Genomic DNA, 23,672 nt, shown 5'->3' with positions numbered 1-23,672 from the left:
CTGTTTGGGTTCATCTTGTTTGGAACCCTCTGTGCTTTCTGTACCTGGATATCTATTTCCTTCTTTAAAGAATTTTTTTTTTTTAATTTTTTTTTCAAATTAATTAATTAATTAATTTATTTATGGCTGTGTTGGGTCTTCGTTTCTGTGCAAGGGCTTTCTCTAGTTGCAGCAAGTGGGGGCCACTCTTCATCGCGGTGCGCGGGCCTCTCACTATCGCGGCCTCTCTTGTTGCGGAGCACAGGCTCCAGACGCGCAGGCTCAGCAATTGTGGCTCACGGGCCCAGTCGCTACGCGGCATGTGGGATCTTCCCAGACCAGGGCTCGAACCCATGTCCCCTGCATTGGCAGGCAGATTCTCAACCACTGCGCCACCAAGGAAGCCCCTATTTCCTTCTTTAGGTTTGGGAAGTTTTCAGCCATAATTTCTTCAAGTACATTTTCAATCCCCTTTTCTCTTTCTTCTCCTTCTGGGAGCCATATTATACGTAGATTGGCATTATCCCATAGGTCTCTTATTTTCAGAACTCGGTGTCTGTTAGACTGAAGAGATCTGTTTCATTGTTCTTTCAGGGCAATTCTCTTGATCTTTTAATTGGGAGTGGTTCCTCTGCTTCTTTATTTTACTTATATTTCTCTTGCTCTGAGTTTAGGAGAAACAATTATCTACTGTGGTCTTAGAGGGCTGTTTTTGTGTGGGAGCGGCCCTGTGTAGCCTGTGTGGGTTTAATAAGTTTTTGGTGCAAGGGCTGTTTTTAGTATGGATGCCCACCACCTCTTTCTTCAGTGTATGCTGGCCATTATCCCCTTGATAGTAGGTGTGACTAGAGCCTGCATTGGATGTTGAGCAGGGCATCCTCTTTGCTCTGTGGTTGTCACTGCCTTGTCCAACTGTTTCCTAGTTGTTGGAATAGAAGCCCCCAGATCCGTTTCTGAGCTGAGGTGTAAGGTAGGCAGGACTGGAGCATTCCCACTGGGAGAGGAGCCACTGAGTATTCCTCCGCCAGAGCCATCCACTGGTGCGCATGCTCTGTTGTGTCACCTGTCACCCATTGTGTGGGATCACAAAGGCCACTGTTGTTGGCACTGCCCTTGGCCCTGCCTCAACCATGGGAATGACGTCAGTAAACCCTGGTGTTTCTCAGGCGTTGTTTTCGCAAGACCACCAGCGCAGATCCACTGAAATCAGGTCCCAGGACTGCAGTAGTCATGCACCTGGACTTGCTGTGGGAGCGAGGCAGCTCAGATCCTGGCCTGGCCCAGCCCCTGCGTGCAAGCGCCCACAAAGCCCACAGCTCCTAAGGCCAGACCCGTCCCAGCCACAGGAGCACCCACTGTCTGCTCGGATGTCCCACAGGTGCTGTATTTACAAAGCTGGCAACAGAGGTGTAAATCCACAGCTCACACAGCTGGGGAAAGATTTCAGCCCTGCTTCATAAGTCATGAGGTCCCTGGGGCTCAGTTGTGATTTCAGCCCCACCTCTGCACATGGGCAACCCACTGGCACCTGCTCCTGGAGCCCACCAAGGCAGTGGCTGGCATGGGAGCCCACCAAGGCCGTGGCTTGGGTGTGTGGGCCCACCCAGGCAGCAGCTGGGACATGGAGAAAGAGGCTGCTATGGCGGCCCCACCCCTCCCTTTGCTCACCACTCAACAATGGTGCATCACTTCTATGGCAGGCCCGGGCTTCTTCTGCAAACAGCCCTGGTTGCAGCCATACCACATTCCAGCCCCTTTAGGCTGTCTCCACACAGGCAACACCAGTCCTCTCTCCAGGTCTCCTCTAAACCCCAAGTTTCAGCACCTAGACCCCTCCTGTACCAGCAGATTCTTGTCTCAGGCTGCGGCATGCAGGGTGGTGGCGTGGACTGTCTGTGCATGTCTCTCTCTGTTCTGCCTGCCACAAACCAGTTGTTTTGCTCTTCTCCAAGCCTCTGTAGCTCCCTTTCTGTCCCAGTTAATCTCCCAGTGAGGGGGCTTCCCAGGGTGCAGGAACCTTTCCTCTTTTACCTCTCCCTCCCAGGGGCGCAGGTCCCATCCTGCTTCCTTTCCCCCACCTCTTTCATCCTACCCAGTTATGTGAAGGTCTTTCCTGTACTTTCAGGTGTTTGAGGTCTTCTGCTAGTGTTTAGTAGGTATTCTGTGAGAATTGTTCCATTTGTAGATGTATTTTTGATGTATTTGAGGGAGGAGGTGAGTTACATCCTTCTACTCTGCCATCTTGATTCCTCTCCCAGTACCATACTGTTTTGATTACTGTAGCTTTGTAGCATAGTCTGAAGTTAGGGTGTGTGAAATCTCCAGCTCTGTTCTTTCTCAAGATTATTTTGGCTATTCGAGGTCTTTGTGTTTCCATGCAAATTCTAAAATTATTCTAGTTCTGTGAAAAATGCCATTGGTATTTTGATAGAGATTGCATTGAATCTGTAGATTGCCTTGGGTAGTATGGTCATTTTAACAATATTGATTCTTCCTATCCATGAACATGGTGTATCTTTCCATCTGTTTATGTCATCTTCAATTTCTTTCAGCAGTGTCTTACAGTTTTCTGGGTACAGGTCTTTTACCTCCTTAGGTAGGTTCATTCCTCGGTATTTTATTCTTTTCAATGCGATGGTCAATTGGAGTGTTTCCTTAATTTTCTTTCTGATAATTCACTGGTAGTGTATAGACATGCAGCAGATTTCTGTATGTTAATTTTGTATCTTGCGGGACTTCCCTGGTGGTGCAGTGGTTAAGAATCTGCCTGGCAATGCAGGGGACACAGGTTCGAGCCCTGCTCTGGGAAGATCCCACATGCCGTGGAGCAGCTAAGCCCGTGCACCACAACTAGTGAGTCTGCGCTCTAGAGCCCGCAAGCCACAACTACTGAGCCCACGTGCCACAACTACTGAAGCCTGCGTGCCTAGAACCCGTGCTGTGCAACAAGAGAAACCACTGCAGTGAGAAGCCCACGCACCGCAACAAAGAGTAGCCCCTGCTCGCTGCAACTAGAGAAAGCCTGTGCACAGCAACGAAGACCCAACATAGCCAAAAATAAATTCATTAAAAAAAAAAAATTTTTGTATCTTGCAACTTTACCAAATTCGTTGATGAGTTCTAGTGGTTTTTTGGAGGCATCTTCAGGATTTTTCTATGTATTGTGTCATGTCATCTGAAAACAGTGACAGTTTTACTTCTTCCTTTTCAATTTGGATTCCTTTTCTTGCCTGATTGCTGTGGCTAGGACTTCCAATACTATGTTGAATAAAAGTGGTGAGAATGGGCATCCTTGTCTTGTTCCTGATCCTGGAGGGAATGCATTCAGCTTTTCACCATTGAGTATGATGTTTTTTCACCATTGTGTATGATGTTAGCAGTGGGTTTGTCATATATGGCCTTTATTATGTTGAGGTATGTTCCCTCTATTCCCACTTTCTGGGCGGTTTTTGTCATAAATAGATGTTGAATTTTGCCAAAAGCTTTTTCTGCATCTATTGAGGTGATCATATGGTTTTTATTCTTCAGTTTGTTAATATGGTGTATCACATTGATTGATTCTCAGATATTGAATCATCCTTGCATCCCTGGGATAAATCCCACTAGATCATGGTGTATTGTTAGATTCTGTTTGCTAATATTTTGTTGAAGATTTTTGCATCTATGTTCATCAGTGATATTGGTCTGTAATTTTCTTTTTTTGTGATATCTTTGTCTGGTTTTGGTATCAGGGTGATGCTTCATAGAATGAGTTCGGAAGTGTTCTTTCCTCTGAAATTTTTTGGAATAGTTTGAGAAGGATAGGTGTTAACTCTTCTCTAAATATTTGGTGGAATTCACCTGTGAAGCCATCTGGTCCTGCACTTTTGTTTGTTGGGAGTTTTTTTGTTTGTTTCTTTTTTTTTAATTACTTCAATGTCATTACTGGTAATTGGTCTGTTCCTATTTTCTGTTCCTTCCTGGTTTAGTCTTGGGAGATTATATATTTCTAGGAATTTGTCTATTTCTTCTAGATTGTTCATTTTATTGGCATATAGTTGTTCGTAGTAGTCTCTTATGATCCTTTGTACTTCCATGGTGTCAGTTGTAACTTGTTTTTCATTTCTGATTTTGGCCCTCTCTCTTTTTCTTTTGATGAGCCTGGCTAAAGGTTTATCAATTTTGTTTATCTTTTTTTTTTTTTTTCAGGCAAGGCTTTATGGGGGCCCCTGCTGCAGCAGGGGGGAGCACGAACAAACAAAAGGTTCCCTTGCTTGCTCACTCCCTGAGGGGGGGGCGAGCTTGTTCCTTATATGGGGTGAGGGTCCAGCTCTTATTGATCTTTTTATTGGCTTTTTTTTTCTATTTTTTTTAGTCTTTATTTCTAAATGATTAGCATAAATTTTACCATTCATCTTTATGCAGTGCCAATTTTTAAATGCAAATATAGGCACATTGAACTCATATGTGGAATCACTAAAATGATGCAATTCATATTTCATAGCTCATATTTACCAGAACGGTGGACATACTGCACAAAACTAATTTGACTGGTTTTATTTCACTTCATAACATGCACACATTCTCCCAATACTCTCTGCCTTGGCTTACTGATGAGTGAGGAAGAACTGACGGGAAATGGAACTATCTTTACATTTCCTTCTAGCCCATCATTTTCAGTGCAGTAGTTGGCTGATACAAGGAAGTAACACAAATAACAAAGGATTATAGAGTTCCTTGGTCATTTCTGTTTCTTAAAACATCATTGCCTTCTTTCTGCATTTGAAGCAAGTTCTGGTTCTAGTGCAAAGTATGGCCTCTGGGGCTGTCCTAGACATAGCATGCTTATCTTCCAATTGCTTAGAGTCTCACTGAATTCCTCCACATCATGGGTCTGCTGGGATGCTGTGCTCGTGAGGTGGCAAGGAGCAGAGGACACAGACATCGCATATCTCCCCTGCTCACGCACATGCTTCTTGTTCCATCAGAACTCGCTTAACAGAACACAAGTTCAAAAATATTAAGAGTTCGAGATGGCAGTAGCAGAGCTTTAAATCACCTGCTGCACTCTTCCCCACCCTCCATTCTTTGGGCAGCCACTTTCAACTTTCATTCTTTTTAGCCTTTTCTTACCTTATTTACTTTCATATTTCCAAAAAGCCTTCCTAGAGTGCTGTTTCTTGATTTTTCAATTTAGATATTATCAGATGACTTGTACAATGGAAGGTTGGGATTTAACCCCCTTGTGTCACTTCCTGCACACATTTGCCCCTGCCATCACATCCCAATATCATGTTAGCATATCTTGATTAAATCCACGTTCAGTGTTTTCATTATTAGGGTTGTATAGATAATGCTGAACCAAGTGTTGTAACAAAATGATATTCTCTTTTTAAGAACCACTTTTTTATTTGCCTAGTTTTCTTTGCTTCTCTAAGTCTTCCATATCCTACAACAATTCTACAAAATGTCTCTTAATCCGGTTTTCCCTAAGGCAATCCCTGCCCCATCATCTAACAGTTTCCTTCTTTCCTGGACAGCCCCCTCAACTTCCCTTTGTCCTTCTGCTGCAGTCTAAACTGGATGCTTTCTGTTTCTCCCCTAAAGTTGTCATGCATGGTCTTTCTGTTTCCTGGATCTCTTGCTTACCTTTTTTAGAGGAGTTTACTTCTTTTTTTTGGTGGAGCATATTCTCAAGTAGCCTTCTGAGAAGGGGTGTATGGAGGTGAATGGTTTGCTTGTCTTAAAATGTTTGCTTGTCTTTATTCTTCCCTCATACCTGACTGATCATTTGATAGCAACTTCTAAGTTAGAAGTCTTTCTCCCTCAGAATTTCAAAGGTGTCTTTCCTTTGTCTTCTAGCTTCCAACACTGCTGTTGACAAGTCTCAAAGCAGTCTCATTCCCAAACCTTTGTATGTGACCTTTTAAAAAGTCTGGAAACTTTTAGGATTTTCTCTGTCTCTCTCTTAATATAGAGAATATTCTGTCTGTCTGTGTCTCCCTCTCTCTCTTTTTTTAAATTTTTAAAAATTTTTTTAAATTTTTGGCTGTGTTGGGTCTTCGTAGCTGCACGCAGGCTTTCTCTAGTTGCAGTGAGCGGGGGCTACTCTTAGTTGCGGTGCATGGGCTTCTCATTGCGGTGGCTTCTCTTGCTGTGGAGCACTGGCTGTAGGCACGCGGGCTCAGTAGTTGTGGCTCGTGGGCTCTAGAGCGCAGGCTCAGTAGTTGTGGCTCACGGGCCTAGTTGCTCCACGGCATGTGGGATCCTCCCAGACCAGGGATCGAACCTGTGTCCCCTGCATTGTCAGGCAGACTCCTATCCACTGCGCCACCAGAGAAGCCCTCTCTTTTTTTCTCTTGGTGATTTGAACTTTTGCAGTTATGTGCCTTGGTCTACTTTTATGTTGGGAGGACACTTGGTAGTCCCTTTTAATCTAAAAATTCATGTCCTTCAGTTCTTGGAAATGTTCTTATATTATTTATTTGATAGTCATCTTGCTTTTATTTTCTCCTTCTGGAACCCTTCATATCCAGCTGTTCTCTCCCTTCCTTATTTTTACATTTTTTTACTTTTTTTCATCTCTTTCTGTTTACTGGAAGACATCCTTATCTTTACCTTATAACCCTTCTATTACATTTAAAATTTTTTTCCTATTGTACTTCTACTTTCCTGAACTTTCTTATTCGCTAAATACTCCTTTTTATTATCCTTTTCTAGTTCCATGGGTAGAGTATCTTATCTTTCTGAGGTTATTATTTATGTGGATTTTTTTTTTCTTTTGCTCCCTGCAATATCTTTCTTTCCTTTGAGTTATTTTTTTAAATCTTTCTGTCATGTTAAAGGTTTTCTTAAGATGGCATGGCTGTATTCCCTCCGTGGAAGGAGGCACTGGGCTGGCAGTTGGGAGGTCTGTAGACTGGGCCGCACTTTTCCACATCACCGCTAAGGGACTGGTGGGGATGGGGCTGTTTCTTTGGGAGATCTTTAAATGTCAGTATCTAGGGTCATTTTTCTGAGTGATTGTTGCCCCAGAGAGGCATTCTCTAGTCTTTTCCTGGGAAGGTGTAAGTCTGGCTACAGCGTTCTGGCATCCAAATGGGGAAGGAGCTTGGCGGTTATCCCAGCCTTCCTCGTGTAGACTTTTCTCTGTAGGTCCCTCTGCCTCAGGCCTTCCACTCTGCCTGGTGTTCCTGGACCAGATCTTCTGGATCACCCTCTCCCGAGAGTGACCCCGGCCCTCTGCCAGGCAGGGAGGTGGCCATCGCCTGGCTACATAGGGTTGGGAAGGGGATCTAGTGGGTCTTACAGACTTTCAGCCAGGCTCTTGTCCTCAGTCTTCCTGGTGCACAGGCCTCCAGGGGTCCCTGGGACGCTGATTCCTGAGCCCTTCCAGTGTCCCACTTCTGGGTAGTTTCCCCCTGCAGGACTGGCTCTCAGCATTCACTGCTGTGGTAAGTCAGCTGCTACTCGATCATCTGCTTTTCAGCTTCTAGAATTTTTGCTGACATCTTTCATCTGCCATCATCACCTCTCTCTCGCCCTTTGTCCTTGTGGATTTATGCCTTGTTTATTCCTTTCCTATCATCTTAGTGGGGCTCTGGAAGGGAGTGGGAATAAACCTGTGTCTGTTCGATGAGCCATATTTTTCTAGAAGTCCGTTCACTGGGGCCAGGTTCATTATGGATGTGAGAGCAAGGACTCTGGCCTCTGATAGAAGAGGGATTACTGGGTGGAGAGTGGGACTAGAAACAGAGAAGAGTGGAGTTTGATGTTAAGACCCTGGACTCTGGGCCAGGCTTCTCCCCATGTTGGCAGACAAGTTACATTAGCCCTAAGCCTCAAAGACTGGGGATAATGATGGGACTGCCTCCTGGGTTGCTCTGAGGATTCAGTGAGCAAACACGTGAAGTGTGTAGCACAATGCTGGCCACATGGTTAGCATTCAATGCCTGGTGACTGTTATCACTGCTACCAAGTGATAAGTGATGAGGAGCTGAAACAGAGAAGTGGCCCGGGCAGGGAGAGCTGGGTAGAAAACTATCCCAAGGGTCTGTCACCTCCTCGACATGGGAGTCAAGAGTGAGAGAAGGGCTGGGAAATCAGAAGAGTAGCCGCCCCTGCAGCACCCTGAGGGCTTTTCCCAGCTGCCCCCACCCAGGGTGCCGCCCAGCCTGACTTCTGTCAGGACAGACAGACAGACAGATGCGTCTCTGTCTTCATTCAGCTGCTGGAATGCGTGAGGGACTTGGCTTGAGGCCTGGGGTGAGGGTGGGAGGAGAGGGCGAAACCCTGAGCCAGCCAGGGCTTCCCGGAGCCTTGGCACCGAGAAGAGCTGGAAAGAGGCGGAAAGAGAGATACAGGCGCGGCAGATGGAGGGGAGCTGGGGAGGGAGGAGAAGTTCATCTCCCCAAGGGTGGTCGCACTCTCACCTCTCCATCCTGGAGGGTCAGGCAGGAGGGGATCACAAGGCCCAGGACAGGTGCGGGAGGGGGTGCTCAGATGGAGAATGTGGTACCAACCTGTCCTCCAGCCCCTCCGCCCTCCGTCTCCTTGCTGGGGGTGGGACAGAAGACAGGACAGGTCCCACCTAGACAGGATGGAGGCCAGAGTGAGCAAGATTCACAGAAGGAAGGCGCCAGGTGGAGTCAGGCAGTGTTTCCAGGGCTTGAGGGTGTCTCAGAGGCACTCAGACCACCCACCATTTCCCCCTGGATGTGACACTCCTCGGCTCCCTGCAAGTAGGTGTTTATTAGGCCACACAGACCCAGACATTGGCGAATCCCACTTGGTCTCAAACTGTGTTCAGGGGGACAGTGGTAGAGGAGGCAGTGTCCCTGTCCTCAAGACCCTCACCATCTGGGGGGCACAGACATGTGACAGTTCCGGGTAATTAGCACTGTGGCAGACAGGCCTGTGGGGTTTGTAGGAATCTGGAGAAGGGGCAGGGACATCATCTCTGAGAAGGAGCCGCGGAGCTGCCCTCTGAGGACTAATGCAGCACCCTGAGGAAGAAGGATGCTCTAGGTGGGGTGCACAGCGTGGTCCAGGGCTGGCAGTACGGGAGCGTGGGGTGGGATGGAGAATCTTCAAGAGGTGGTGGTGGGGCTGGAGGAAAGCTTCTGGGGCCTGCGGTCATTGGCCAGTCCAAGACATCAACGTGAAGAACCTGAAGAGCCTTTCTGGGCTGAGAGCTGCTTTAAGGGACCTTGCTGTTTCATAAGGGACCTCTCGTTTCATGAGCTACTACTTGGACCTGGGGCCAGGGAGGGAAGGCCCTGTTCTCTCATGCCTTCACAGCCAGGATTTCTGCAAGGAGAGAGGCGGGCCTGATCGTGTGTCGGGCCCTTGCCCGCACCATCTGGCGACTCCATGACCAGGCCCCCAGGGGTGGCGAGGGGAGGGGGCACACAGGTCTCTCCCAGGTGATGGGCAGCTCTTTGCAGTCCTTGAGGTGGGAGTGACACTTCCGACTGGAGCCACCCGCTGTCTGCTCTGACCCCATGTGGGGTTGCCCAGCCCACTATAATTAGAGCGAGGAGGGGCCCCGAGGGGAAGGGCTGACGTGTGTCAGCAGCATGGGGAGCCTGGCAGTGAGCCGACCAGAGGAAGGAAGGGCCGGCTGCCGGCCGCCCGTGTGACTTTTCCCAAGTAGATGCTGCTATTTATACCTCTGTTGCTTGGGATCACATAAGCTGACTCAGCCTCTAGTAGATGAGGATGTGAAGGCCCAGAGAGGGTAAGGGATGGCTCAAGGCCACACAGCATCTGTAGCAGGGCAGAATTCGGGTTTCCAGTCAGCATTCTGGGCCTGAATGTGGCTCTGATTCTGGTGGTGGGTCCTATGAGGACCCTTCAGGCCCCCCAACCTCTCACACACGTACAGGAGGGCCCTGAGAGGTGGTTGTTGCTCTGGCTGCCCAGCCGCAGGCCACAGAAGCTTGATACGTGGCACGTCAGCACCGGGTCCTGGCCGGAAAACTGAAGGGCTGGTTGTGGCCTGGGACCTGTTGGTGTGGGGCTGAGGCACGATGGACCCCAGTCAGAGGAGCTCCTTGGCTGGGTCTGAGTCAGAGGAGTGGGTGAACCCCCCCAGCTACATCTTGAATTGTGTCCTGCCAGACAAAAAGGAGGAGCCCCAGGGCCAGGTTGACCCTTCACCCCCTTCCTCCCCATCTCAGCCGATGTTCTGCCCCAAGGTGCAGGCCCAGGGAGCCCCCAAGCTGAAGCCAGCAATCAGAAGACTCCTTTCTCCCTGCCAGGCCTCAGCTGCCATGATTTAGAACTTCTATTTGGGGTGAAGTGTTTGAGGCAGGCTCACGATCGGATGAGAGGAGCTCTGCACCAAGGGCAGCCTAGCAAGTGGGCACGTGGGCGCTGGCAGCCTGGCCTGGCATCACATCCTGACCATCACTGCCCTCCCACATGACCCAGGGCAAGTGACGCACTGCCCTGGGCCCTGAAAGTGTAAGGAGATGGTGGTGGTAGAGTTTTCTGCTTGAGGGGCTGTGAGGAGCAGATGAGAGAGTGCCCGCTCAGCACCCAGGGCCAGCCTGGCCTGCGGTGATCTGGGACAGAGGGCTGGGTCCCACGCCTGTTCATTTGCCCGATGCCCATTTCAGAGGGTCCGTTTCTAGCTAACACAGGTGGGCCAGGTGATTCTGGGTGGGGAGGGGCCCCCAGGGTCCTCAGCAGGCGTCTGGTCACTGAGGCTTTGTTCCCTGAAGCTCTGGTGGAGCCCGGGCCCTGCCACCAGCCAGGGGACTTGGGAGACCACATGGACCACCCACCCTGGCCTGGGGTCGCAGCTCCTAGACCTCTGCCTCTGAAATTTGGACTCCCAGATCCCAGTGGCTGACTGCCCCCAGCCTTTCCTCACGCGGGCCTACAAATTGGCCTATTGCCCGGCCTCTCCGTGGCCCGTAGTGTCTCCTTCCCTCCTGGCCAGACCCCAGCATCCATCACCTCTGCCCTTCTTTCCTATGCCTCCCTCAGTCCTAACCAGGACCCTTTGCTCATCCTGGCTCCCCGACCTGGCACCAGCCACCCTCAAGCCTCCCAGACTGGAAAACTGAGGGGTTTCTCCCTCCCCCTACCCTGCTTAGCCTGGGACCCCAAGCCCCACAGGTCCTGCCTCCCTCCTGCTGCTGCCAGGGAGTCGTGGCTGGAGATGGGCAGGAGTAAATAAGGGAGTGACAGGCAGGCAGGGCTGCCCCTGGGCTCTCTCCCAGGTTGGCGGCCGGACAGGGGGCAGCCTTCAGGCCTTGGTTCTCCCACAGGTGACCCTAGGTCTCAGCCCAGGGCGGGGCCATCAGAGGCTTGCTGTTGTATCAGCTGTGATGTGATGCTCTCCAGATCATGGACTGAGGGGTGGAGGCTGCGGGAACTCCGAGCAGGGTCCCATGAGGGCTTAGTGGTCCAGGAGGCTTCAGAGGGAAGGGCCTTCGGGCTGGATCTTGGGGAGAGAGGCTTCACCAGTGGGGGAGTGGGGAGAGTGTCGTGGGTGGAAGGAATAGTTTGTGGAGAGGCCTGGCACTGGGGAGCGGGGATGAGTTGTTTAGCCAGCTGGAGTGCCCTGGAGATGGATGGGAGAGGCTGGGAGGGTCTTTCATGCTAGCTTAGGTCAAAGAATAGGGTGGGCGAGCAAGGAGGCTGGAGTTTTCCGTAAGTTTAGGGCTTTAAGCCCCTTCCCACCTTCCCTGCCCAACTGGCCTGGTGCGGCCTCCCTGATGGGTCTCTCAGGCTGCCCCCTCTGCCCCAGAGGACAGGTGGCCCCTCACTTCATCGTCCTGTCCCATCTCTGCAGCCGTGGGTGGGGCCTCTGCCTGGATGACTCCCCCACCAAGGATGTCATCGACTTCCCTTCGATACCACCTGGCGTCCTCTACGACGTGGGCCACCAGTGTCGGCTCCAGTATGGGGCCTACTCTGCCTTCTGCGATGACATGGACGTGAGTGTGGGGCCTGTGTGGACACGGGGGAGGAGGGCAGCCCTCAGCAGCCCGCACACCCCACCCAGCCTGGGCTCGGCCCGCGCGTGATGCCCACGAGACATAAAGTGGCCTGTGGGAGAGGCCTAGGGTTGGGCGGCCATAGACCCAGGTCTGCATTCTGGGTGGACCATTTACCAACCATGGGACTTTGGGCAAGACCCTCACCTGCTGGAGCTGGATCATAAGAGGTAAAATAAAACCTCTCCTGCGGGGTCCTGGGGAAGATCGCCCGAAGTGATGGCCACGGGCATGTCAGAGACCCTGCGGCTTCTAACCAGGGTGTTTCCAGACGGGTAGGCTGGGGCTGGGAGAGGTGTGGACGAGCTGGGGACTGCCCTGAGCCGCAAACCCGAGCCCGGGGCCCCAGCCAAGGTCCCCCCACACCACGTGGTCCGGGAAGACAAGAGGGGGTTCCAGCTATAGACCCCCACCATGTGCCAGCCCCAAGGAGGGATTCCCAGGGGACTCGTGGGGGTGGTGAGGGGGCAGGGCAGGTGGTGGCCCCGAGGAGGAGGTGAAGGTATGGCCCTTGCCCTCCTCCTTGCAGAATGTCTGCCACACGCTCTGGTGCTCCGTGGGGACCACCTGTCACTCCAAGCTGGATGCAGCTGTGGATGGTACCAGGTGTGGGGAGAGCAAGGTAGGGGTTCCCCACTCCAGCTGCGGAGGGGGTGAGAGGCGAGACTCCCCGCTGTGTCCGTGCCCTGGGGTCGGCCTTGGCTCACAGACTTGCTCATGCCCTTAGCAGAACCCCAGCCCTCTCTGGCCCAAGTCCCCACCTGCAGAATGGAGGCTTTGGGGCAGAGCTTGACTGGGCAGTTCTCCAAAGTGCCTTCAGCTCAGAAGAGTCAGCATGTGGACTCTTATTTTATTCCCTGCTCGGCTCCACCATGGGGCCCAGGTGTTGGGCGACTGGAAGGAGGCCTCCCCCAGCCCTTAGGTCCTTCCCCTCTGGGCCTTTCCAGGCCTCCCTCCCACCTTGTTCTCACTAGGGTGAGGAGCTTGGAGTGGGCTTGCTCTACCTCTGTCTGTCTCGGTAGTGGTGTCTGAATGGGGAGTGCGTTCCCATGGGCTTCCGGCCCGAGGCCGTGGACGGTGGCTGGTCTGGCTGGAGCGCCTGGTCCGTCTGCTCCCGGAGCTGTGGCGTGGGCGTGCAGAGTGCCGAGCGGCAGTGCACACAGCCTGCGTGAGTGCGGGGCCGGGGCTCCCGGGGCAGGTGGGGTGGGGCGCCCTGGGCAGAGTCGGCGATTGCAGGGACACTGGCTCTGTCCCAGCCTCCCACTCGCAGAAGTGCCCCCATGGAGGCCGAGCCCGGAGTGTCCAGAGCCACCTCGGGTCACTTCTAGGAGTGCCACTGAGTGCCATTGAGTCGCCACTGCTGACCCCGTTGCAGAGAGGGAAACACCAAGGCCCAGAGACTGGAGGGACTCATCAGAGGCCACACAACAAAGCAGCAGCTGGTGGGAGGGAAGCAGGGAGGACAGTGGCTAAGAGCTTAGATCCTGAACCTTAGACGGATCAGGGTTCAAATTCCCTCTCCACCCTTCTCTGGGCCTCAGCTTCCAGAGAAGGTATGTGACGGGGCAGCAGCAGTGCCCATCTGGTAGAGGATAAATGCAGGCAAAGCCCTGCAGCTAGTTCGTAGCAGGCGCTCAGTAAATAGAGCCGCTTAGTGGCATTTGAGGTACAAGTGGGTCCAAGATGAGACCGGGGACAGCTGGGAGAATTGGTCAGCCTGGGAGGGGTGCTGTGTGACCTGGGGTGAGTGACTTCGTCTCTCTGGGCCTCAGTTTCCCCATCTAAGAGTGGTGAGGTGAAGATTCAGGGAGATGCAGAGAGGCCAGCTGTACTGTAGACTGAGGGGCTGCCTGGTGCCTTTGGATGAGCCCACTTCACTAGGCTGCCCCAGGGTGGGCATGGGATTCAGAGCCAGGTCCTTCTAGAGCCCCATGCTTATACCCTACCCTGCCTCCAGGCCTCTAGGTCTGAGCTGGGTTGGGGGCAGACGGGGTGGGGTTAGGATTCAGGATCTATGCTGGGGGCATACCTCTTAGCTGGGCCAGGGCCAAGGGGGCTTCCTTTGGACCTGGGCTGGGGTGCTGCCACCAGGAACACGTCTGCTGACACATGGGCTGTCAGGACTCTGGGTCCCACGGGCTGGAGACTTGGAGTAACCCCTTCAGCTAGTGCCAGTCATGTCTGCAGCTTGGCCCAGCCTCTGAACAACCCTCTGCAGAGGCAGCCCCAGTCCCGTTTTATAGATGAGGATACTGAGGCCCAGAGGGGTCCAGAGACTTGGCCAAGGTCACACAGCAGGTTAGGGGCAGAGCCCAGGCTTCCTGCTGCCACCTTCCCTGAGATCCTGTCAAACAGGGAGCCTGTGTCTGGACCAGAGTGTGGGCGACCCACAGGGAGAGGAGCGTGAACGGAGGTGGGCGGCGGGAATCTCTGGGTGTTAGGGATGCAGGAGGAGCTGCTCGCTCCGAGGGCCCACTTCCGGATCTGGGTGTGCAGTCGGCACTCACTGTCACTGTGCACTCACTGCCCCCCACCCCACTCTCCCCACAGGCCCAAATACAAGGGCAGATACTGCGTGGGTGAGCGGAAGCGCTTTCGCCTGTGCAACCTGCAGGCCTGCCCCGCCAGCCGCCCCTCTTTCCGCCAAGTCCAGTGCAGCCACTTTGACGCTATGCTCTACAAGGGCCAACTGCACACGTGGGTGCCCGTGGTCAATGACGGTGAGTCCTGTTGCCCGCAGGGACACTGAGGCCTGGAAGGGCAGAGATCCAAGGGCCAAGGTGGCCCAGTGATACAGGCACTGTCTGCTGGGGCTGCAGCTCCCTCCTGGCTCCCGTGGACAACCTTGCAGATACTACCAGCCCAGTGGAGCCCCCAGCCCGCCACTGATGGGTGTCGTGGAGGCGGTCTTCCCGGTGGCCTCCGTGACTCCTGCCCTGGTTGTCCCTCATGGCTTCTCTGCTTGGGCCCCCAGTGAACCCCTGCGAGCTGCACTGCCGGCCCTCGAATGAGTACTTTGCTGAGAAGTTGCGGGACGCTGTGGTCGATGGCACCCCCTGCTACCAGGGCCAGGCCAGCCGTGACCTCTGCATCAACGGCATCTGCAAGGTGTGCCCAGCTAGGAAGAGAGTCTCCAGCCCTGCCCTCCCCAACCCCCTGGCAGGTCTCCTCTGGCTTCCTCCTGCTTCCCTCTGGCCACCCTCCCCAGGCTGTACCATTGGGCTTCCCCGCTCTGCCAGTGAAGCCCTTTGGTGGTCTCCCATCGCCTCTCAGCAAAGCCTCCCCGCTCCTCCTGGGACTGGAGCCCCCATATCATCGGACCTCACCCCCAGCCTCTGCCTCTGCCTCTGCACCACGGCCTGCCCGCCATGGCTTCTGAATGCTGGCTTCTGTACCGGCCCAGCCCCGGCCCGGAAACCAGAGCTCAGGTGGTAGCTCGACCTCCTGCTGGCTGGATGACCCCCAGCAGTGGTTTCCTCTGCGATAGTAGAAAGGGGACTGTCCGTCCGTGTAGCCACGTCACAGGGTTAAATGCAGTCATTTAACAGGGCATTGCAGGGCCGTGCAGGCCTCAGGGCCTGGCACAGAAAGCGTCAATGTTTGCTGACAATACTTAGACTTATTTCCAGCAGTATCAGTGGCCACTCCCCCTGCCCATGTCCTCAGCACTTTCTTTCCCCTGCTCCTGGGAAGGGAAGCCCCTGGACGTAGAGGCCTGGGCTCTGGGGAGGACCAGCAGGGAACACTGATTCCTGTTTTGGGGAAATTCCTGTCCGTGCTGGTCAGGAGCGCGGGTGTGCCAGCTCCCCCTGCCTGCTTTGGCCTTTTACAAAGCTTCTCCCGTCTCTTGTCTCATGAGATCTCACAACACACCTTCACGGTGCAGGTGGTTCTCCCTGTTTCACATCTGAGGAAGCTGAGGCTCAGAGAGGTCGAGGGGTTTACGTGGGGTCAGAGGGCACAGCTGTGGTGGGGCCCCCGCTCCCTGCTCCGAGCTCTCTCCTCCCCACCCTGGCAGGCCACCGAGGCTGGTGCCAGAGAGGACTCGCCGCCAGTGGCCCAGCACCAGGGGTCTCTCCTCCCCATGTGTTGCAGAATGTGGGCTGCGACTTCGAGATTGACTCGGGTGCCATCGAGGACCGCTGCGGCGTGTGCCACGGCAACGGCTCCACGTGTCACACCGTGAGCGGGACCTTCGAGGAGGCTGAGGGCCTGGGTATGGGTGGGACCACTGGTGGGGGGCAGGGTACTCTTGACCTGGTGGCCCTTCCTTGTCTCCCTTGAGCCCTGCCCACAGCCCCCATGGCCAGAGATGGGAAGCAGGCAAGCTGCCTTGCTGGGTCTAGGATCCTGGCAGGAGTCAGGGCACCCAGGCCCAAGTGCAGAGACCTGCCTTCACAGGGAGTCCTCCTGCCCCAGGGACCCCAGGCTGGGCTTATCAGGCTTATGAGTGGCCTTATGAAGCTTTAGAGACCCCCTAGCTCCACTCACTCACCTCAGGGCCTGTTTTGCATACATTGCTTAAGTGCCAGCTGTGTGCTACGTGAGGGAGACACAGAGGTGAAGAGCTTACAGTCTCACCTTTTAGTGTGACAGATGCAGTGGAGGGAGGCCCAGAGGGCTGTGAGAGCACTGAGGAAGAAGGTCCTGACATGGAGAGGTCAGGGAAGACTTCCCGTAGGAAGTGGAAGTTGAGCTGAGTCATAAAAGACTCAGACGAGATGTGGAAAAGCATTACACATGGAGGAAAGAGCTTGTGCCCAACAAAGCCTGGAGGCAAGAAAGAGCATGCTGTGTCTGGGGACCTATCTATAAGAAAGGCGGGGATGCCATAAGGCTTTGAATGCTAGGCCAAGAAGCTTAGATTTCAGCCCCAGAGATGCAGTCCAGCGTGGTGGTTAAAGCTCAGACCTCAGAGCTTGATTCACATCCCAGCAGAACCCTGGTGCAAGTTATGTAACCTCTCTGTGCCTCAGTGTCCTCATGTGTAAAATGGGGATAACAGTAGTACCTATGTCATAGGGTTGTTACACCTGTAGAGTCCTCAGGGTAATGCCAGGCATATGATGGGTACTACTTAGTGAGAGAACAAAAACAGGCTGTATAGGTATGAGGAGGATATCCCAGGGGAAAGGCCCAGTCAATTGGGGTTTTTAGAAAGGTCATGCTGGCCGCAGGTATAGGGGATAGGCCCAGCCTTGTGACAGGGAGACCAGCTAAGGTTTCCCAGAGAAGGGGTGGGGCATGGGTCAGGGGGTAGGATTTGAGCCCTTCTGAGGCTTTGGTTATCTGGGACAGATCTAAGTGGGGAACCCAGAATCTTAAGTTAACGATGGAATCTTTGGCATCGGCAGGCAGGGGCAAGTGGAAAGAGAGGTGAGGGCGGGCAACAGCTAACCCTCTTACCTCTTTTCACAACCTGTGCACAATCCCTGGCCAACAGGGTATGTGGACGTGGGGCTGATCCCAGCGGGTGCTCGCGAGATCCGCATCGAGGAGGTGGCCGAGGCCGCCAACTTCCTGGCCCTACGCAGCGAGGACCCGGATAAGTACTTCCTCAACGGTGGGTGGATCATCCAGTGGAACGGGGACTACCAGGTGGCGGGGACCACCTTCACATATGCACGCACAGGCAACTGGGAGAACCTCACATCCCCTGGTCCCACCGACGAGCCTATCTGGATCCAGGTGACTGCCTCCTGGGGCCCAGGCTGGGGAGGAGCAGAGGTGGAATCCGTGGTTCCCGCCCGCATGGCAGGAGCGAGCCCTGGGACAGTCACAGAGTCCGGCTCTGGGCCTGGCCCTACTGCTGGGGCCTCTGCCTCGGTTTCCCCATCACTAGAATGGCTCCATGGTATAGTCCCAGGTCCCAGAGGTGGCTGAGGTTGGCTCCTTTACGATGGGTGGCAGGTCTGGGCAGAGGGAGAGGACACCTCATGCTCACGGGCCACCCCCCCGGCCTGCCCCAGCTCCTGTTCCAGGAGAGCAACCCTGGGGTGCGCTACGAGTACATCATCCACAGGGAGGCGGACGGCCATAGCCAGATCCAGCCGCCTGAGTTCTCCTGGCACTATGGGCCCTGGACCAAGTGCACAGTCACCTGTGGCACAGGTGAGGAGAGCAGTGGGCACAGCTACTGCCCAGCAGGGCCTTTGTCTCTGGGCACTGATGCCTGGCTTTAGCCTCTGGCTCGTTGCTTATTTGCTGGGCTGCTGTGAACTTGGAATGCTGCTTCTGGGCCTCAGTTCCCCCATCTATATAATGGGGCTAGCAATGGCCCCATCTCATAGGTCCACTGGGAGAGTAAACAAGGTGAGGCAGGCACAGCACGTGGCGCTTGGCGAGCTCTCAGTGCGTCTCCCCCAGAGAGGCACCAGCTGCCTCTCCCTCTTCTCACTGCTCAGCTCTGGCAGGTCCTGTGCCTGTGGTTCTGCCCCATATCTGGGATCTGACCCCTTCATCCTCCCAGAGCCTTACCTTCATCTCCATCAAGATAAGCTCCTTCCTCTCCTCTAGCTCCCGCCACAGACAGGCTTCCCCGGGCCTCCCTCCTCCTTGGTGCCCTCCCACCCTTCCTGGGAGGCCCAGAGCCTGACACTCCTGGGCTGCTGGCCCAGGAGGGCTTCCCCAGTGAGAAGGGGGAGGGGGAAGGGAGAGAAGGAGGAGGGGCAGGGGAGAGAAGGAAGTGGGGGGGAGGATGGAGTAGGACCGGGACAAGGAGGAGGGAGGTGGGACGTGACATGGATCTCCCCACCCAAACTCTGAGCCCAATGGCCCATTCACCACATTTACTTATTTCTTTAAACTCTTTATAGAATGTGTAACAATTTGACTAACTCTCACTCTCCCCTCCCTGTGGCTTCTTCAGTCTCCCTTCCCCTCCCCCTCCCCCTCAGTGTCCAGGGGTCTCAGTATCAGGAATCTGGGACAGAAACATTTGAACATTCCTTGAAATGCTATTATGATGACAAATGAACACTGACCCACTAAAGCTGGGCAGGAATCTTCAAAAGCTATTAAAAGCATCCTATCCCGTATGAGTTAAGTTTACAAATGTGAAAACAAATACATTTGATGAACCAGACACTGGGGAATTGTCTTTCAGCAAATCGGTGGCTTGCCACGTGGACAGAATAGGAATATGTTGAGTGGCAAGTGGCAGGATCCTGACGAGTGGTAGCTGGAGCAGATAAGGGTTTACTTGTCTTCCGCAGTAAGAACCCCCAGGGAGGGTGCATAGTCCAAGCTGGCTGGATGGCCTGCCGTGTTTTTAGGGACCACTCTCAGCCCCACCTTCCCCTCATGCGTGTCACAAGATGGCACCCTTTGCCCAGGCTTCTTGCTGGCAAGAAGAAGAAGGGGCAAAGGGCTGACTCTCAGGAAGGGCTTGTGTCTTTTTCTCCCTGGCACGACTGTGTCCCAGACCCCCTAGCTGTCTGGGAACTACAGTGGGGAGTGTTTTCAGCAGGTCCCATTGTTACCTTGAACAAACCCTGCATTCTATTAGGAAGGAAGGAGGCGGGTGGAGGGGAGACTGGAGGCTCAGGGCAGGGGTGAGTCCCGCTTCTATGCCATGGGGGGAGCAGGGTGAAGGCAGAGCCTATTGGAGTTGGTCCTGCCGCTGGGCCTCAGCAGGTGGTGTGGGGTGCGTGTGGCTGTGGCGAGGGAAGAGCACAGCTCTGCAAGGGCGCAGAGGCAGGCGATGGCAGGGGGAGTGAAGGACAGGAACAGTGACAAAGCGAGTGCCGGGGCAGGGGGTGGGGAGGGCTGTGAGGCTGGAGAGGAATGCCTGACTGGGAGGTCTGATGGATTTCTTCTCCAGAATTTCTGGGCACTGATCCTATTGGGAGGAGTGTAGACACTGGAGGTGGTGCTAGGCCGTGGTTGGATTTGGCACTGGTTGCGCTCTTACCATGTGCCAGGCATGGGCTGAGCCTGCACATCCGTGAGCACGTTATCCTCACACCTGACCTTCAAGGCAGGTGTTATTGTTACTCCCATTTACAGATGAAGACTTGAGGTTCAGAGAGGTCAAGTGAGCTGCCCAGGCCTCCCAGCTAGGAAGCTGTGGGGCTAGACCCCCCGCACACCGAACCTGCACACTCTGCTGCCTCCCTAGGGGTGGGGGTGAAGGCCGGAGGACAGTGAGGAGGGGGCGGTGGGGGCCTGCCTTCATCCTGACAGAGGCGGTGAGGCCCTGTTCTGGAAGGGGTCTGATCGGAGTGGGGTGTAGCTGTGTCTTTGGGTGCCGCGTGGCTCAGGCAGGGGGCGCCCTGAGTGCCGGGCCCAGGCTGAGCCCCCATGGCCTCCCAGGGATGCAGAGGCAGAGCGCGCGCTGCGTGGAGCGGCAGGCGGGGCCCGTGGACGAGAGGCACTGTGAGCCCCTGGGCCGGCCCGATGACCGTCAGAGGAAGTGCAGCGAGGAGCCCTGCCCCGCCCGGTGAGCCCACCGGGCGCCTGGCTCCCAGGTGTCCCTCAGGGGGCGCCCCTGGGAGGAGCAGAAGGAGCTGGGCTCTTAGCCTTTCTCCCCAAGGCTGAAGCCCCAGCCCCTGGTTGCCCGTGACCTCAGCCTGGGCCTGGGTTCCCCCTCAATAGCCAGCATCAGCCAGGGACGTGCCTGATCACTCGCACTTGGGTCCCTGGATGTGGACACAGGCCTTGGGTCTTGCCCGGGTCCCCCAGGGGTGAAGGTGGCAGCAGCAAGGGGGACTGTGCCCTGTCCCTGGGCTGTGGGGGCCAGGGGGCCATCCCAGGCTTGGAGCTCTGGGGAACCGTCCCCTGGGCTTAGGCCCGACCCTCCCTGAACCCCGAGTGCCTGGGAGTCCAGGTGGCTGCACGCTGATGCTGCCCTTGTGCCCCCCACAGGTGGTGGGCAGGTGAGTGGCAGCTGTGCTCCAGCTCCTGCGGGCCTGGGGGGCTCTCCCGCCGGGCCGTGCTCTGCATCCACAGCGTGGGGCTGGATGAGCAGAGCGCCCTGGAGCCACCTGCCTGTGAACACCTGCCCCGGCCCCCTGCCGAAACCCCTTGCAACCGCCATGTGCCCTGTCCGGCCACCTGGGCCGTGGGGAACTGGTCTGAGGTGAGCAGCAGGATGGGAGGGGGCCCGCCCCCAGCTCTGCCATCGGTCTTGGGCTACAGGGAGGCAGAGACAGCCTTTGGGGAGCCCTTACTGCCGGGCACCGTGGTGGGAGGGGCCTGGGGCATTCCAGGTCCGGCCCCATCCCCAAAGCCTCAGGGGCTGGGGTGCCCTGGCCAGCCATGGCCACAAGTCATGGTCTCGAGCTGGTCAGGGCGAGAGAGGGCTGGCTGGGGCCCTGTACACTGACATTGAGCAGTGAGCAGGGTACCTTGCCAGGCCCCAGCTTCCCCTGGCCCTGAGTCCCTCACCCTGGCCTTCCCTTTAGTGCTCTGTGACATGCGGCCCAGGCACTCAGCACCGAAGCATCCTCTGCACCAATGACACTGGTGTCCCCTGCGATGAGGACCAGCAGCCGGCAAGCGAGGCCGCCTGCCTTCTGCCGCCCTGCCCGAGGGCCCTGGACGTGCTGGGCCCCGAAGGCTCAGGCAGCGGCTCCTCCAGCCGCGAGCTCTTCAATGAGGTCGACTTCATTCCTCACCGCCCAGCCCCACGCCCTCCGCCCCCCTCATCACCCAAGCCGGCTGGCATGGGCAATGCCATCGGGGAGGAGGACCCTGAGCTGGGCCCGCCGGGGCCCGTGTTCGTTGACGACTTCTACTACGACTACAATTTCATTAACTTCCATGAGAACCTGTCCTACGGGCCCTTCGGGGAGCCTGACGCAGACCTGGCGGGCACAGGGGATTGGATACCCTCGCCCCCGAGCAGTCCTGCTGAGCCTCCTGTGGGCACCCCCACGCCTGCCACAGAGCCTTCCGGGCCTGAGGATGAGGGGGCGCCGGGAGACTGGTCCCCTGCTCCCTGGCCCAGCCAGGCTGGCCATTCCCCACCCCCACCCTCGGAGCAGACCCCTGGGAACTCCTTGGTCAATTTCTTATTTGAGGAAGATGCCCCCATTGGAGCCCCAGACCTTGGGCTCCCCAGCTTGCCTTGGCCCCCTACTCCAGTCAGCATGGAGACGCCTGCTGCCCCTGGGAGCCAGAACAAGTTCCTGGGAGGGGAGGACAGCCACAGCCAGCCGCCCCCTCCCTGGTGGGAGAGGACCAATGAGGTTTCCGAGGATAGCGAGGAAGCCTTGGGCCGCACAGCGCCCCAAAGACCCAACCCCACGCTGCCCCCCTTGTCCTCCATCAGCACCTCCCACTCCTCTCCTAGTCCCGACACAGTAGAGCTGTGGACGAGTGGCACCTTGGCCTGGGAACCAGCGCTGGAGGGTGGCCTGGGGCCTGTGGGCAATGAGCTGTGGCCCACCGTTGGGGGCGCTCCTCCCCCTCCTCCCACCGCCAGTCTGCCAGACACTCAGGGTACAGACAGCACCCTGGAGCCCGGGACTCCCACCCTTTCAACCCCAGACCTGGCTCTACGCGACCTGCAGACCCTGGCGACTCAGGGTACAGACAGCACCCTGGAGCCCGGGACTCCCACCCTTTCAACCCCAGACCTGGCTCTACGCGACCTGCAGACCCTGGCGATGCCGGGAACCTTCCTTCTGAAGGCTCCGACCAGCCTAGGGCACACGCCTTGGGTGACTGCCCTGAGCCTGGGGCCCTTGGGCCAGCCTGAGTCCCCCAGCCCTGAGACGCCCCCAAGCCCTGTGCCGCTGTCCATACCAGCTCAGGACAGTCCGGCCAACGGCAGCCGAGCCCCTGGGCCTCTGGACCCCAGCTCAGCAGAGGAGGGACCCCCTGTAGACCTGCTGCCCATCAGGAATGCCAGCTGGCAAGTGGGGAACTGGAGTGAGGCAAGTGGTGCAGGGATCGGGGTGGGCCGGGGGGTTGAGCAGGACCTCACTAACTTGGTCTCTTCATCTGAAAATGAGCAGAGCAGGATATAAGCCTTGTCTGTCCAGCCTCCTGGGTGGGTGGGGATTAAGGAACTGACAGCCCGTGGTGGGTGGAGGCTCTGTGAGGTAGGAGGAACTTTGCCCCAGCTCAGTCATACTGCCCTCCATGTGCCCCTGGGGCTGGTCTGCCCCACTGGGCCTCAGTTTCTCTTCTGAGCAGTAGGGCGGGGCAAGGAGGCCTGTATCCCTGGGGTCCCCAGAGGCTCATTCCTGAGTAGCGCAGGGGGCCGCTGGGAGGGCAGGGCAGGCACAAATGAGGGGCAGCCAGGGGGAACGGCCCTCTCATACTCTGGCTTGCATGCTTCCAGGGACAGGGAGCTTACCCCAGGCAGCTGTGTCAGTGGGGAAGCCTCCTCCCATGGTCCCCAGGTCCGGCGGGGCTCAGCCTGGCTCCTCCAGGTGCAGTGCAGTTCCTTGCCACCTGGTTCTCCCCTCAGGGCTCCACCTGCTTTGTCGGGCCTGTGAGGGTCTGAACTGCATGGCAAGAAGCTGTCCTGTGTCCCCCAGCCCACCCCAACGTCCCCAGGTTGTCACCGTAGGGGAAGTGAGCTGCTTCTATTCAGATCCCTAGTTTTGGTGTGGGAGGGACAGGTTGAGGCCCAGCGAGGAACCCAGACTTCCTTCCCAAGTGATTCTGGGAAGCAGTGAGCCTTGTCAGCACAGCCGGGCCACCTCACGTGTGTCTCCTGTAGCAGGGACAGTTGGTTGCCAGGGGATTTGA

General features: G+C 55.8%; 1 protein-coding gene across 1 annotated transcript in view; it reads left to right on the top strand.

Moving 5' to 3' along the window:
* Positions 1-23,672, top strand: part of ADAMTS7 (ADAM metallopeptidase with thrombospondin type 1 motif 7) — a 74,896-nt gene that overhangs the window by 42,026 nt on the left and 9,198 nt on the right. The window contains 11 exon segments of the mRNA XM_082383647.1: positions 11,765-11,909; positions 12,499-12,591; positions 12,992-13,137; positions 14,520-14,689; positions 14,944-15,077; positions 16,065-16,185; positions 17,413-17,657; positions 17,939-18,080; positions 20,283-20,409; positions 20,835-21,048; positions 21,374-22,849. Coding sequence (XP_082239773.1) covers positions 11,765-11,909; positions 12,499-12,591; positions 12,992-13,137; positions 14,520-14,689; positions 14,944-15,077; positions 16,065-16,185; positions 17,413-17,657; positions 17,939-18,080; positions 20,283-20,409; positions 20,835-21,048; positions 21,374-22,849 — 3,013 coding nt within the window.

Source organism: Balaenoptera borealis (assembly GCF_965194805.1).
Source record: "Balaenoptera borealis genome assembly, chromosome: 3".
NCBI classification, from domain to species: domain Eukaryota; kingdom Metazoa; phylum Chordata; class Mammalia; order Artiodactyla; family Balaenopteridae; genus Balaenoptera; species Balaenoptera borealis.
Note: the sequence above shows the minus strand (reverse complement) of the source record. Positions and strands in the feature narration are given on the sequence as shown.